At 44.3% G+C, this 16,311-nt stretch overlaps 1 protein-coding gene across 3 annotated transcripts in view; it reads right to left on the bottom strand.

Annotated features, from left to right (window-relative positions):
• CNTRL (centriolin) overlaps nucleotides 1-16,311 on the bottom strand; it is a 579,099-nt gene that overhangs the window by 175,454 nt on the left and 387,334 nt on the right. For all 3 annotated transcript variants that reach the window (XM_069241657.1, XM_069241658.1, XM_069241659.1), the window contains 3 exons: nucleotides 12,972-13,136; nucleotides 11,605-11,764; nucleotides 652-767 (listed from right to left, as the gene is read on the bottom strand). In XM_069241657.1, the coding sequence (XP_069097758.1) occupies nucleotides 652-767; nucleotides 11,605-11,764; nucleotides 12,972-13,136 (441 nt within the window). The remainder of the gene's footprint in view (nucleotides 1-651; nucleotides 768-11,604; nucleotides 11,765-12,971; nucleotides 13,137-16,311) is intronic.

The raw sequence follows: 16,311 nt of genomic DNA, 5'->3' as shown, positions 1-16,311 counted from the left end.
AATGTGCTCAGAATCAACATTTATTTGGTCAATCTTAGACATCGCGATTAGAAGCTTATTTTCTGGGCCCAAGTGTCATGCGTTAACCACTAAACAACATCTCCTACTCTATGATGCTGCAAGAGCATGATTTCTCAAATGAAAGCAGTGATTAAAGGGTGACTTTTCATGCTCAATTGTGGAGGTGCCTCCAATTCATCACTACGTTGGCCGTCACCATACTTGACAAATCTACGCTGGACCATTTCATGCCCTATTTAAATGCATGAATACTAAACAAAATGGCTGCAAAAAATCCTGAATGCTCCCACTGGACATATCCCACAGCTAAAAATAAAAGACCTAAGACTACACATGCAAGAATCATTTGATAGGCGTCTCATAAGTGCTAGAAATAAATTATTTATCTCACTTGTAAGCAGTTGGAAGATGTAGCATACTCTTACGTCTGACCCAGGATCTATACGTCTTGTTTCATCTTGAAACTCTCCATCTACTCTTCCAGAAAATTCGCCACATATGATGTCTGTTTCTCCAAACCACCAAATTTAGAAATTTGTGCCCTTGCCCTGTGAACATCTAATCCCTTCCCACCCTCACCTCATTCAGGAAAGATGCCTTGTCATGAGCATGGCACAATGCAGACCCTACCTCCAGTACAGCAACTTGGGCCTTTTCTAGTTCATTAATCTTCTGATCGTGCTGCTGCTTCAGACCTTGAAGTTCATTGTTTTCCAGCTGTACTAGTTCTAGAACATGCTTGAGCTCTAATTGAAGAAAAAACATCAGTTTTACATTAAAGCATAAACATGAATTAATTTCCTTTATGAAACATGATTGCAATAGAAAATGTAGGTTGTTCGTGTAAACAAATTGCACACAGCCTGTCACTGCAGACTCAGTCATGGTGCAAGCCATGAGTGAAAACACAACATGGCACATTCATTGTGTGCCATGCCCCCAAATCACTGCATCTAATATATGTTCAGCTACCCCTACAGCAGGCCTTAGAGTCCTAAGGTAGGTGCATTATATTTTATGTGAGGATATATCAGCATGAGCAGATATGTCCCTGTGATGTTTAGTTCGATTGCTAGATGTTACAAGTGAACAGAGAAGCCATTTTAAGATATGTACTCAGCACTGGTCATTAGTATTTAGGCAGCTACATAATGGCTTCACTGGAACCAATGGTGTTTTGCATCAAACACTGCGTCTTAATAAATCCACATTGATGCCAGTATTGTATTTATTATGATGTGCACCTGGAGGACACAAAGAGTTGCCCCTTGAAAGCCACAGTACTCTTAGTCCGCTGGCTGACGGGTATCGACCAGCCTGCCACCACAGACAGGTTTCTGACCCCCCTGGAGGTGAGAGTCTGCACTCTCAAAGGTCATAAACAATAACTGCTCTCGAGAAAGGTGCTGTCACCTCATCAAGCAGGACGGCTAGTGAATCTGTATACCAAGGCCAGGGACTTCACAGTCCCTGCCAACTTTGACATGTGGCCCGGCTTCCTCCAGACCTAGGAGAGGCCACTCCCTGCCTTTGGCTCATTAGGTACCAGGACAGCCAGGAAATTAGCTATGCAAGGAGGCATGTTGCACTACCAGGCCAGTGAACCCCTAAGGTGGGTTACCTGATGTGCTCCACGAACTAAGGGTTCCACCATCTTGTTTTTGGTGGAATAAGGAATTCTGGGGCAGGGTTATGCGCACTCCCCACAGGAAGTAGTCATATAGGGAGTGTAGTCACCGCAGTGGTAAGAAGCCCATTGCCTACTACCCTACACACCCCTAGAATAAGTATTTAGGTGGGCCCCTGACAACAGGAACTTAGATTCGTCTGACTACAAGAAGAAGAAGGACAAAGAAGAGTCGACCAGCGTCAAAACGGTGGATCAGTGTGGACTTTTGACGCCTGTTGCCTTGGGTGACAACTGGTGTAGATAGTCAGGAAAGGCTGCCAGAGGTTGGGGCAACACAGTGGTGACTTTCTGAAGTCCCCTTCCTTTTAAAATGTACGTTAAATCTGACCTCAGGATTGAGTTGGGTTTAATGTAACAATTAATTTGGTACCCTAGAGTAATATATTTGGTGGTCCCAAGTGGAAGTTTACTGGGGAGCCTAGTGTAACTCAATGTTAGCCGATTGGACTCCCAGCCTTACTACGGTGAAAATGTTAATTTTGAGTTTTCACTGTAAAAGCATGGTAGACACAAGAGGAACATGTCCTTTTTTTCAGGGGTGGTTTATTAGTATTAAAAAGGAAGGCAATGGCTTGTATCGCCAGGTCAAGCTGGAAGTTTTACAACTGCCCAACTAGGCTGCAGTGGAAGGCTTGGAGTCACGTTTTCATATTGTCTCTGTAGTGTTGCAGTACACTGGTGACATTTAACTTACTAGCCCTGAGTAACTCCAGTACAAAGTACCAGGGACTGAGTCAAATATGCCAAATAGGTATTAGCCAATTGTACATGTACTTTGGGGGTCAGACAAATTACACTGTTACTGAACAGGAGGACCCAGTGCAATTCAGAGTTGAAAAGACAGCAGCATCCGTTCAAAAACTTGGGGGTGGATCATAGAAAAAAGAAGCACTGTCCTACAACTGCACTCCAATTTATCTTTTAAAATCTGTTAAAGAAAGGTAGAATAAGATGAGTGCAAGAAATGCCTTACACTGTTGTTAAAACATGATAATTAAATAAATGTTTCTCTGCACTCCACTCATGGAAAATTGCAGTACAGTGGTGTATTTCAAGTGTTTCCATTATTGATACCATTGTAACACAGTTTTTAAAGTGTTAGGGAGTGTGATATTGCTTAAATTATACCATAACCAGTGTAGGAGAGGAACCACTGTGCTGGTGTGTCTGGAAAGAAAGACTGTGCCCTTGAACTTGAATTGCTAGAATTCCTTTTATCCCAGTGTCTGTACATAACATTTCTGCAACTTTATTGGATGAATCTGCATAATCTTTGAATCAAGTGGGCCCACTGAATACTCAAGCAGACTCTGCCATGGTGAAGATCACCTCTAGGTTCAAAGTAAGTTGAAGCCACACAGAAATATTGTAAGGTTCATAATTCGGAGAAACAGGAAACCCATCTCCTTCTGTTTCCCTGAAATAAGGTCCACAGACTACACAGTTATTAACAAGAGAATGCAAGTGTTTCACAATATCTTACCTGCAGGTACTCAAAATGTACAGCCACAATGGAATGAGAATTAAAGCAGTTATCTTGAGTACTTTCATTCACCTACGTTCATTTAGACATCTCAGTGATGGCAAATTCAATGTTGTAGCAGGAGGAACACGTGAAATAGAAAGACTATTAGCTTAAAATGGGCGTGAGACATGCATGCGGCATTTAAATGCCTGTATGAATTCACTTGAGGTGTAAAAGGTTCACTTATGTGAACCTTCCTCATATGTAATCTAGCGCTGTGGAATAACATACATAATCGGGAGACAAAAAGAACTACATAATCTTCCACAGGAAAGTGAGCATGGTATTAAGTAAAAGTGTGTCATACCAGCTGCAATCAGGAATATAAAAAAATATTGCAATCAGGAATATAAAAAAACAATTTCAAGTGTGGCAAAAATTGTATGCATGTCTGAGAGGTGGCATTACTGGCATCTCCATATTGCACGCACAGTATCTGTTATGCTACACTTGAGCCATGCCAATAAACATAGCATACTAACAGAAGCCACATTTGTTGCAATCAGTGGGCAAACAGACAGTACTTTAGAGCTTCTGGGCAGGGATAAAAAATTATAAGATGTCATGTTCTGTGTCTGCCAGTGATGATGTAAAACAGGGATGCTCTACCAATCTACAAATGTGCATTAATTGTCTTAACTGGGCACCAAATACATGGAACAACAGGACTGAAGCAAAGGCTTGAGTCATGCTGTACATACCGTCTTGCCATATTATTGCTGAGATGCAGGTCAGTCTGTTTGCACTTCATGGAGATCCGAACCACTGTAGCAAAGCCAAGAGCTGCATCAGCTCTCCACAGAAGCACCTGGAATAACTTTCAGGCCTTATTTAGAGTTTGGAGGGAACAAAAAATCGACCCATTTCTGAAGAAGACTGAACATCAACTGGGTGAAATTCCTCTAGCATGATTATTATTGTGATGGAAATTCAGCCCATGGGTTTTACTTCATGTTTAACGTTTTCTCCAGCAACTGGAGCATTTAAGGTTCCCTCCAAACTTGAAATGAGGCCCTTGGTCTCAATGAGATTAGCCCTTCTTTAACTAAGCAAGAATCTGATCAGAGATGCTCCTTTGAAGTACTGGAAAACAAGAGGTGGCTCACAAGGTGCATCGGATGAGAATGACTTGAGCACACAATGAAATGCTTTATTTAAAGAAAATTAATTAATGGTTAGAGTTAGGACATAAGTATATTAGTACGTAAATACAGGTGTTCTACGGGCCTCACACATAACACTAAATGAAAATGTCACTTACCCAGTGTACATCTGTTCGTGGCATCAGTCGCAGTAGATTCGCATGTTCTGCAATAGCTCGCCATCTGGTGTTGGGCCGGAGTGTTACAAGTTGTTTTTCTTCGAAGAAGTCTTTCGAGTCACGGGACCGAGTGACTCCTCCTTTTGTCTCCATTGCGCATGGGCGTCGACTCCATCTTCGATTGTTTTTCCCCGCAGAGGGTGAGGTAGGAGTTGAATTGTAGTAATAGTGCCCATGCAATGGAGTGACTAAGTATGCACCTATTTAAGGTTGAGATGATACATATATAAATAATTGAAGGTAACTTCCAAACTGCTACAGGCTCCCGGGGAGGCGGGTGGGCACATGCGAATCTACTGCGACTGATGCCACGAACAGATGTACACTGGGTAAGTGACATTTTCAGTTCGATGGCATCTGTCGCTGTAGATACGCATGTTCTGCATAGACTAGTAAGCAGTTATTTCCCCAAAAGCGGTGGATCAGCCTGTAGGAGTGGAAGTAGTTTGAAATAATGTCCTTAATACGGCTTGACCTACTGTGGCTTGTTGTGCGGATAACACGTCTACACAGTAGTGCTTGGTGAATGTGTGAGGCGTAGACCATGTGGCTGCCTTACATATTTCTTGCATTGGGATGTTTCCTAGAAAGGCCATGGTAGCACCTTTCTTTCTGGTTGAGTGTGCCCTTGGTGTAATGGGCAGCTGTCGTTTAGCTTTAAGGTAGCAGATTTGGATGCATTTAACTATCCATCTGGCTATACCTTGTTTTGAAATTGGGTTTCCTGCATGAGGTTTTTGAAATGCAATAAAGAGTTGTTTAGTCTTTCTGATGTTCTTTGTTCTGTCAATGTAATACATCAATGCTCTTTTGACATCTAATGTATGTAGTGCCCTTTCAGCTACGGTATCTGGCTGTGGAAAGAACACTGGAAGTTCCACTGTTTGATTTAGATGGAACGGTGAAATAACCTTTGGCAAAAATTTAGGATTGGTCCTTAGGACGACTTTATTTTTGTGTAGTTGTATAAAAGGTTCCTGTATAGTAAACGCCTGAATCTCGCTTACTCTTCTTAGGGAAGTAATGGCGATGAGAAATGCCACCTTCCAGGTTAGGAACTGTATGTCGCAGGAGTGCATGGGTTCAAAAGGTGGACCCATAAGTCTAGTTAGGACAACATTTAGGTTCCATGAAGGAACAGGTAGTGTTCTTGGTGGTATAATTCTCCTAAGGCCCTCCATGAATGCTTTAATGACTGGTATTCTATATAGGGAAGTTGAATAGGTAGTCTGCAGGTATGCAGATATTGCTGCAAGGTGAATCTTAATGGAAGAGAAAGCTAGGTTAGATTTTTGTAAGTGAAGCAAGTAACCCACTACATGTTCTGGAGTTGTGTGTAATGGTTGTATTTGATTAGTATGGCAGTAGCAAACAAACCTCTTCCATTTACTTGCATAGCAGTGCCTGGTGGATGGCCTTCTTGCTTGTTTTATGACTTCCATACATTCTTGGGTAAGTTGTAAGTGCCCGAATTCTAGGATTTCAGGAGCCAGATTGCTAGATTCAGCGATGCTGGATCTGGGTGTCTGATCTTTTGGTTGTGCTGTGTCAACAGATCTGGCCTGTTGGGCAATTTGATGCAGGGTACCACTGATAGGTCTAGCAGCGTTGTGTACCAGGGTTGCCTTGCCCAAGTTGGTGCTATCAATATGAGTTTGAGTTTGCTTTGACTGAGTTTGTTTACCAGGTAAGGAAGGAGAGGGAGAGGAGGAAAAGCGTAAGCAAATATCCCTGACCAGTTCATCCATAGGGCATTGCCTTGGGATTGTTTGTGTGGGTACCTGGATGCGAAGTTTTGGCATTTTGCGTTCTCCCTTGTCGCAAACAAGTCTATCTGAGGTGTTCCCCAGAGTTTGAAATAAGTGTTCAGAATTTGGGGGTGAATTTCCCATTCGTGGACCTGTTGGTGATCTCGAGAGAGATTGTCTGCGAGTTGATTTTGTATCCCTGGTATAAACTGTGCAATTAGGCGAATTTGGTTGTGAATTGCCCAATGCCAAATTTTTTGTGCTAGCAGGCTTAACTGCGTGGAGTGCGTCCCTCCCTGCTTGTTTAGATAATACATTGTTGTCATGTTGTCTGTTTTGACGAGAATGTATTTGTGAACTATTATTGGTTGGAAAGCTTTTAGTGCTTGAAAAACTGCTAGAAGTTCTAGGTGATTGATATGCAGTTTTGTTTGATGTACGTTCCATTGTCCTTGTATGCTGTGTTGATCGAGGTGTGCTCCCCACCCTGTCATGGAAGCATCTGTTGTTATTACGTATTGTGGCACTGGGTCTTGGAAAGGCCGCCCCTTGTTTAAATTTATGTTGTTCCACCACAGAAGCGAGAGGTAAGTTTGGCGGTCTATTAACACCAGATCTAGAAGGTGACCCTGTGCTTGAGACCACTGTGATGCTAGGCATTGTTGTAAGGGCCTCATGTGCAGTCTTGCGTTTGGGACAATGGCTATGCATGATGACATCATGCCTAGGAGTTGTAATACCATCTTTGCCTGTATCTTTTGTGTTGGATACATGCGTTGTATGATGGTGTTGAAATTTTGAATTCTTTGTGGACTTGGAGTGGCTACTCCCTTTGATGTGTCTATTATGGCTCCCAGGTATTGTTGTACCTTGCGTGGCAGAATTTTGGATTTTGTGAAATTGACGGTGAACCCGAGTTTGAAGAGGGTTTGTATGATCTGATTTGTGTGATTTGAGCACTGTATGAACGAATGGGCCTTGATTAGCCAGTCGTCCAAATATGGGAACACATGTATTTGCTGTCTCTTATGTGTGCAGCGACTACCGCTAGACATTTGGTAAAGACTCTTGGTGCGGTTGTTAATCCGAAAGGCAGTACCTTGAATTGGTAATGTATTCCTTTGAATACAAACCTTAGGTATTTCCTGTGCGATGGGTGTATTGGTATATGGAAATAAGCATCCTTGAGGTCTAAAGTTGCCATGTAGTCGTGTAGTTTTAGCAATGGCAATACTTCTTGTAGTGTGACCATGTGGAAGTGGTCTGATTTGATGAAAGTGTTCACTACTCTGAGGTCTAGGATTGGTCTCAGCGTTTTGTCCTTCTTTGGTATCAGAAAGTACAGTGAGTAAACTCCTGTGTTTATTTGTGTGTTTGGCACTAATTCGATTGCATTCTTTTGCAATAGTGCCTGCACTTCTATCTCCAGGAGATTGTAATGGTGTGTTGTTAAATTTTGTGCTTTTGGTGGTATGTTTGGAGGGAATTGTAGAAATTCTATGCAATAACCATGTTGGATAATTGCTAGAACCCAAGTGTCTGTAGTGATTTCCTCCCATGCTTTGTAATAATGACCTATTCTTCCCCCCACTGGTGTTGTGTGGAGGGGGTGAGTGACATGTGAGTCATTGTTTAGTAGTAGGGGTTTTGGGGCTTTGAAATCTCCCTCTATTTCTAGGGAATTGCCCTCCTCTATATTGTCCCCGAAAACCTCCTCTATACTGTCCCTGGTAAGTGGACGGTGTTGCTTGTGAGGTGCTGGCTTGTGTGCTTTGACCCCGAAACCCCCCTCGAAAGGGAGTTTTACGGAATGTGCTGTAATTCCCTCTGCTCTGCGGGGAGTAGAGTGCGCCCATGGCTTTGGCAGTGTTCGTATCTTTTTTGAGTTTCTCAATCGCTGTGTCCACTTCTGGACCGAACAGTTCTTTTTCATTAAAAGGCATATTGAGAACTGCTTGTTGAATCTCTGGTTTAAATCCAGACGTTCGGAGCCATGCATGCCTTCTGATAGTTACAGATGTATTAATTGTCCGTGCAGCTGTATCTGCAGCGTCCATGGAGGAACGTATCTGGTTGTTGGAGATGGTCTGTCCCTCCTCAACCACTTGTTTTGCCCTATTTTGGAAGTCCTTGGGCAGATGTTCAATGAGATGTTGCATCTCGTCCCAGTGGGCTCTGTCATAGCGCGCAAGTAGTGCCTGGGAGTTCGCGATGCGCCACTGGTTTGCAGCTTGTGCTGCGACTCTCTTACCAGCTGCATCGAACTTGCGGCTTTCTTTATCTGGGGGTGGTGCATCTCCAGATGTGTGAGAGTTGGCCCTTTTCCTAGCTGCTCCTACAACAACAGAGTCTGGTGGCAGCTGTGTAGTGATGAAAACCGGGTCCATAGGAGGCGGCTTATACTTTTTTTCCACCCTTGGTGTGATTGCCCTACTTTTGACCGGCTCCTTAAATATGTCTTTTGCGTGCCGGAGCATACCAGGGAGCATAGGCAGGCTTTGGTAGGAGCTGTGGGTGGAGGAGAGTGTGTTGAACAAGAAATCATCCTTGACCTGTTCTGAGTGGAGGCTTACGTTATGAAATTGTGCTGCTCTAGCCACCACCTGAGAGTACGCGGTGCTGTCTTCTGGTGGAGATGGCTTTGTAGGGTATGCCTCCGGGCTGTTATCTGACACTGGGGCGTCGTATAGGTCCCATGCGTCCTGATCTTGGTCACCCTGGCTCATGGTGGTGTGAGCTGGGGAGTGAGGTGGAGTTTGTGCTGGTGAAACGTTAATCACGGGCGGAGGAGAGGGTGGTGGTGTAACTCTTTTCACCACTTTTGGTTGTGGTGCTTGTTCCGTCTGGAACTCCAACCTTCTCTTTCTCCTAATGGGGGGAAGGGTGCTTATTTTTCCTGTCCCCTGCTGAATGAAGATACGCTTTTGCGTATGGTCCACATCAGTTGCTTGTAGCTCTTCCTCAAACCTATGCTTTTGCATTTGGGAGGTTAGCGAGTGCTCTTCTGTATAAGAGCCTGAAGCTGGGTCGCTTGCAGTTTGTTTCGGCGTCGAAACTTTGTCTGCGTGCTTTTTCGGCTCCGAGGTGACTTTTTTCTTTTTCGGGGCCGAAACCTCTCGGCGTCGATCTGTTTCGGTGCCGCTGTCTCGGCATCGAGCCGTGTCCACACCGGCATCTCGGTGTCGAGGCTTGTCTCCAGCACTTTCTCGGTCCCGAGAAGGCTGCGTGCCGGTGTCTCGACCGGAGTCGGACGATCTCGGCACTGTTTGGGCCTTTTTCGGTGCCGACGGTCGGTCACCGAATTTATGGGTCGAGCCATGGCCTGGTGGCAGTGGCGTCCCCTGGGCCTTGTAAATGTTTCTTTGTGTGGTTTTCGACGTCTTACTCACGGTTTGTGTGTCGTCGAATCCTTCGGAGTCTGAGTCTTGGATCGAGAAGGTACCTTCTTCTTCCTGTTCCTCGAACTCCCGTTGGGCTGTCGGTGCGGACGCCATTTGAAGTCTTCTGGCTCGACGGTCTCGGAGTGTTTTTCGGGACCGGAACGCACGACAGGCCTCGCAGGTGTCTTCGCTGTGCTCAGGTGACAGGCACAGGTTGCAGACCAAGTGTTGGTCTGTGTAAGGGTACTTATTGTGGCATTTGGGGCAGAAACGGAACGGGGTCCGTTCCATCGGCGTTCTTCAGCACGCGGTAGGGCCGACCAGGCCCCGACGGAGGATCGAAAAACTACCCCGAAGGGCACCGGAGCTCTTCGATCTTCGATGCGGTGTGGAATCTAAGTACGCCGATCCCGAACGCAACAATACCGACGAAAATCTTCCGAAATTAGCTAATTTTCCGTTCCGAAACTCGGAGCGACAGGAACACGTCCGAACCCGATGGCGGAAAAAAAACAATCTTAGATGGAGTCGACGCCCATGCGCAATGGAGACAAAAGGAGGAGTCACTCGGTCCCGTGACTCGAAAGACTTCTTCGAAGAAAAACAACTTGTAACACTCCGGCCCAACACCAGATGGCGAGCTATTGCAGAACATGCGTATCTACAGCGACAGATGCCATCGAACATAATGTTTTGAATGCGTATAGAAAATATTTTTCAATCCGATTTTTTGTTATGGAAACATCTTCTGAATCTCCCATGGTCTGTTGCTTATCACCTATTAGGAGCATGCACAGACACAGGCTATTACAAAAGGATTACTGGCCTAGGATGTTGCTTAATTTGTGAAAAAGAGCTGTGAAAGTTAGACAGTTTGTCATTGTATTGTCTTTCTAGCGTAGTAACACTGGTTAGGTAGAACCTATGATTTGCTGTCACAAGCATTAACTAAAGGTTTTCTACTTACAATGGTGGCATTAGCAGCGACTGGAGGCAGACCCAAAAGCACACCAAAATGTCATTTCAAACACGCTTGCTAATTTATACATGCCAGTGAGACTGTGTGGAAGCGTACATACGATGCAGCATTAAACATGGCATTAAGACTGCTGGAGACTTGGCCTTGCCTCAGATGGTATTTAGGGTCGAAGGCTGGACATAACTAGGCTAATGATCAATATTTTAGGAGACCGCCCTTGTGGATTGTTGGTCAAAAAGCTGCTACTTGTTACCTTCCAATCCCCGGATACCATTTCAGAAGTGCTAATGAGCGACAAAGGGTCCAGGAAGCAGAGAGTATTTTTACCACTCAAGCAAAGTGGAATTTTTCCACACCTCTCCTGATAATGAGGCTATATTTGAAAGTTCTGTGGTCACACCTTAGCTGATGTCTAGAACTGTCTTTGTTTAGCATTAGCCCTGTGTGTAGTTGTCCTACAATCACAAACCATGTTTGCAGCAATGCCAAACATCTATGCCAAGCTCAACCTGGTCATGGTGCCTTGCAGAACTCTTTCTGTAACATAAAAAGGTGCAATAGGCAATCAATCAAATCTCTTGCAATCTCATAACGTATAAACAAGTATAAAACATTTTGACAGAAATAGTATTTTGTTATTTCTGCAGGTAGTAGTAGGCATTAGAATTACCTAATTCAACTGTATTCAATATATCAAGCAAAGAAAGCAGAAAAGGAAAATATTCCAAGGTACTAGACCCAATTACATAAACATCTCAGCCGCAAGTATTGAGCTTGCTGAGCTTTGACACTGGATAAGTGAAAATATGCCATTTTTATAAATATCTTCTCTTCCACTTCCTTCATTATCTGTAGTAAATGTGTAAACCACACTACTGTGAATTACTACACGTCAACACAGCCATGGAGCATACAAGTGAAATACACCTTATAAAAATACCTGTCTTGTGCTTGGTAACTTGGGCTGCCATCACCTGTACATTTTCCTCCTCTTTCACAACTTCTTGCTTTAATAATGTGAGTTGGGTTCTCTTTTCACTCATCTGGGCATTCATTTCCCCCTTCTGAACACTCAGTTCTTCAAGAAGAGACTTCACCTCCTATATAAAATGATATTGAAATAGGGAAAGGTCCTCTCACAATCAACAAACAATTCACAAATATTGATATTTATCAAAACAGCATTTCATTCCAAGAAAGTTTGAATGATACACCATAAACAACTGGTTTATTTATTTGAAGGGATCAGGGATAAAAGAAGGTGCCCAATGTATCTCAGTATAGCAATAAAGTCTGAGACACTTCAAGAAGACAGCCTACTTTTAGCTTTACACTTGCTTCGCACTTTGTCTTGAATTGTAGGAGACTCTATTTTTTATATGTGTGCAGGGTAGTGCATGAGTGGGTTCCTTTGAATGTCCAGCCTACCATATGATTATCTTCCAACACTATTAGTTCAGCCTCCAGTCTGTGTTGGCTCCTACAAAGGAGAACAAGCTGACACAGAAATTCCCTTTTCCTTCATTAAGACAGCCTGTTTTCAATCTTTAAATGCACTCCGCCCTTTGGAGTTCAAACAAAATGATTGCGCAGCCCATCATCCCTGTGCTTGCAGCCAATCACACAAGTAACAACCTGCCTAATTAATAATATTTATTAAGTGGTTGTTCTGCGACCCCTTGTAACTGGAGCTTTTGCGATGTGAACTCTTATTACATAGGTCACATCACAAAATCGGAGACAAATCACAAAAAGTCAGTGCACAATTTCTCTTAATATGTTGGGCTCTAGGTGGCAGCCCACACATGAGTGATGAGGGTGAAAAGAGGTGGGTCTGCTACAACATATGTTTGAATGGCAGGTCCATTCAATTCTGTTTGCTGGCAGTTTGAAGTACAAAAAAAAAGAAAGAACTCCACAGATTTTTGCCAAATCTATATATATTTTAATATGATTCTATATTTGAGGGCTGGCACTTATCACTAGAATGCTTACGTTAATCAGTTTTTAAGGAAACTTTAATATTGAGGGCACTGGGAAAGAGTTATTACAAAAGAAATGCAATCAGAACAAAATCTACACCATGCTATGGCTGATTATGCCACTCATTCAGAAACATTCCCAATGGTTCCAAAGAACTCTCAAAACGCAATACTAAGAATGCATTAATTCAACACCCAATCTCTCAAAAGCAGCATCCAGCTTCTTTGGCAATTTTCCCAAACACTCAGTTCATTCTATGGCTTTAGGCACCATAACGACCTCTTCACAAAGAGTTCCCTAAGTTAAAAAATGCCACAAACATACCCGGATTTGTTTCCTTTTCTCAGTCACTTCGGCCTCTCCATCACGAAGGACGTCTCTGAGATCTGCTTTCTTCTGGTCAATACAGTCTTGAAGGAGGTGCAGCTCCTCCTTTTTCTGGCCCAGCATCCGGTCCAAAGCCACGGTTTCCTCTTGCTGCTCTTCAAGCTACAGTAAGGAAATTAATTTCAAAATGTGAGCAGTCCTAAATGCCATTGAGTCCAAAAGCTGTGCAAGAAGTGGTTTGTAGGAACCAATGGACCCTATGGTGGCTCTACACAAATTGCCACTGACACATGCTTGTGTTTGCCTACTGCTTTCTTGGGTTAAAACCAAAATGTGCCTGATGACTCCAAATTCAAACTGAAATAAGCCAGGTTTTCTGACGCCTGTCTCTTGGATTGTGCGCCATGGAGGACCAAAATATTCATCAAGGGTAAATAAAAAATGGGATAAATGGAGCACATTTTCTGCCAGTATTATTTTCACCCGTTTAAGCAAGAAACAACTTTTTGTGAAACCCACAAATTATGTAGCAAATGCACTAAATCCATTACTATGCAGTAAATGTTAGAGCCACAAATTTGCATACATTTACCGGCCCTCTCCATTGTCCACAATCTAATTAAAGGTAAACAAAATCTAAACATTCTGATCAGTGCCTATTACTAGTTGCACTTTGAAGAAAATTGTTTTTTTAAGGTAACTACCCCAAAATAAAGAGTTAAAACCTTATTTCCATTGAAAAATATTTTTTTGTGTGCGCTAACCACTATAACGAAGTTTGCCAAATCTTCACAAAACTTTCGAAAGAAAAAAAGTCTCACCCACCTCATCTCCTTACTGGTTGGCTGCTAAGAACATCAGCAAAGATGTTCCTGTAGCCATTTTAGGACTTGGGGACTCATTTCATGCCCTCAATTTTATTTTTTTTTAAGAAACATGGGGGGTGTAGGGAAGGGATAACCCGACTCTCTAGGCTTTTTGGGGACCAAAACTGGATTTTTGCGAAAAAGGTTTGTGGTAGATCTGCAGATCCTCAGTGAAATAAAAATAAAAAAAGAAAGAAAGAAAAAGGAATGGCTTCTACCCTTATCAATTTGAATTCCCACTAGGGCCTAGGTGGGATTGCCTTATTTCAAGGGGAGGGGGCATGCAGCACCCCTCGCCCATTCATTCCATGGCCCGAGGACCCAATCTCTCGGGGCCTGCTGAATTAATTTGCGAACGTGGCATGGGACCCCTCTCTCCAAGCCATTCAACGGCTCTAGGGACCTGCTGGATTTATTTGGGGGGTGCTTCTTTGCCTGCAACAGCATGGGAAAGGAAGACTTCAGTGCTCCCACCTGATGAGAGCAAAAAGGCTGCTGCTGGGTGAGAGCAAAAATGGTTCTCCCAGGGGGAGCAACAATAAAAAAAAAAGTTGATCCTGCAGGGTGGGAGCAAAGTCAGCTCCCTGCACACCAAAGATGAGTTCTGGTAGGGGAGCCGGTGCGGTCTCGGAGGCCATGGACCTACCCCTGCAGCACCCAATGTTTTAAAAAGTTGTTGCTATACCGGGTGGAACTGGGGCACCCAGATATAAAAATTAAACCAAAAAAACTATTAGGAACAGGAAACGAGTGGAGCAGCCACTCATTTCATGTTCACTAATCCTGTCCTGGAGCGCGCCTTACTGCCCTTTGAGGGCTTTTTAGCTTTATTCTTTTGTTCCTCAGGGTGCCCTAGGAAGTGTCAGGGGCATTTTTTAAATGTTCTGCGGGCTGCAGGGAGTGGTGCAGACCCCACAAGAAAAAACAAGCTACTTACCAGTACACTTTGGTTCTCCAGTAATTACATCTTTCACAGATTCACATGCTTGATGTAAAGAAATGGCTCCCTGTTGCAGTTACCCCCCACTTTTTGCCTGATACTGATGCTGACTTGACTGAGACGTGTGCTGGGACCCTGCTAACCAGGCCCCAGCACCAGTGTTCTTTCACCTAAAATGTACAGTTGTTTCCCCAATTGGCACAACCCTGGCACCCAGGTAAGTCCCTTGTAACTGGTACCCCTGGTACCAAGGGCCCTGATGCCAGGGAAGGTCTCTATGGGCTGCAGCATGTCTTATGCCACCCTAGGGACCCCTCACTCAGCACAGACACACTGCTTGCCAGCTTGTGTGTGCTGGTGAGGACAAAACGAGTAAGTCGACATGGCACTCCCCTCAGGGTGCCATGCCAACCTCACACTGCCTGTGGCATAGGTAAGTCACCCCTCTAGCAGGCCTTACAGCCCTAAGGCAGGGTGCACTATACCACAGGTGAGGGCATAGGTGCATGAGCACTATGCCCCTACAGTGTCTAAGCAAAACCTTAGACATTGTAAGTGCAGGGTAGCCATAAGAATATATGGTCTGGGAGTCTGTCAAAAACGAACTCCACAGCTCCATAATGGCTACACTGAATACTGGGAAGTTTAGTATCAAACTTCTCAGAATAATAAACCCACACTGATGCCAGTGTTGGATTTATTAAAAAATGCACACAGAGGGCATCTTAGAGATGCCCCCTGTATTTTACCCAATTGTTCAGTGTAGGACTGACTGGTCTGTGCCAGCCTGCTGCTGAGAGACGAGTTTCTGACCCCATGCGGTGAGAGCCTTTGTGCTCTCTGAGGACAGAAACAAAGCCTGCTCTGGGTGGAGGTGCTTCACACCTCCCCCCTGCAGGAACTGTAACACCTAGCAGTGAGCTTCAAAGGCTCAAGCTTCGTGTTACAATGCCCCAGGGCACTCCAGCTAGTGGAGATGCCCGCCCCCTGGACCCAGCCCCCACTTTTGGCGGCAAGTCCAGGAGAGATAATGAGAAAAACAAGGAGGAGTCACTGGCCAGTCAGGACAGCCCCTAAGGTGTCCTGAGCTGAGGTGACTCTGACTTTTAGAAATCCTCCATCTTGCAGATGGAGGATTCCCCCAATAGGGATAGGAATGTGACCCCCTCCCCTTGGGAGGAGGCACAAAGAGGGTGTACCCACCCTCAGGGCTAGTAGCCATTGGCTAATAACCACCCAGACCTAAACACGCCCTTAAATTTAGTATTTAAGGGCTCCCCTGAACCTAAGAATTTAGATTCCTGCAACTTACCGAAGAAGAAGACTGCTGAGCTGAAAACCCCTGCAGAAGAAGGAAGAAGACACCAACTGCTTTGGCCCCAGGCCTACCGGCCTGTCTCCTGCCTTCTAAAGAACCCTGCTCCAGCGACGCTTTCTCCAGGACCAGCGACCTCTGAATCCTCAGAGGACTGCCCTGCTTCAAGAGGAACAAGAAACTCCTGTGGGCAGCGGACTTGCTCCAAAAAGACTG

The sequence above is a fragment of the Pleurodeles waltl genome, chromosome 6, assembly GCF_031143425.1.
Source record: "Pleurodeles waltl isolate 20211129_DDA chromosome 6, aPleWal1.hap1.20221129, whole genome shotgun sequence".
Classification (NCBI taxonomy): domain Eukaryota; kingdom Metazoa; phylum Chordata; class Amphibia; order Caudata; family Salamandridae; genus Pleurodeles; species Pleurodeles waltl.
This window is presented reverse-complemented; position numbering and strand designations above follow the sequence as displayed.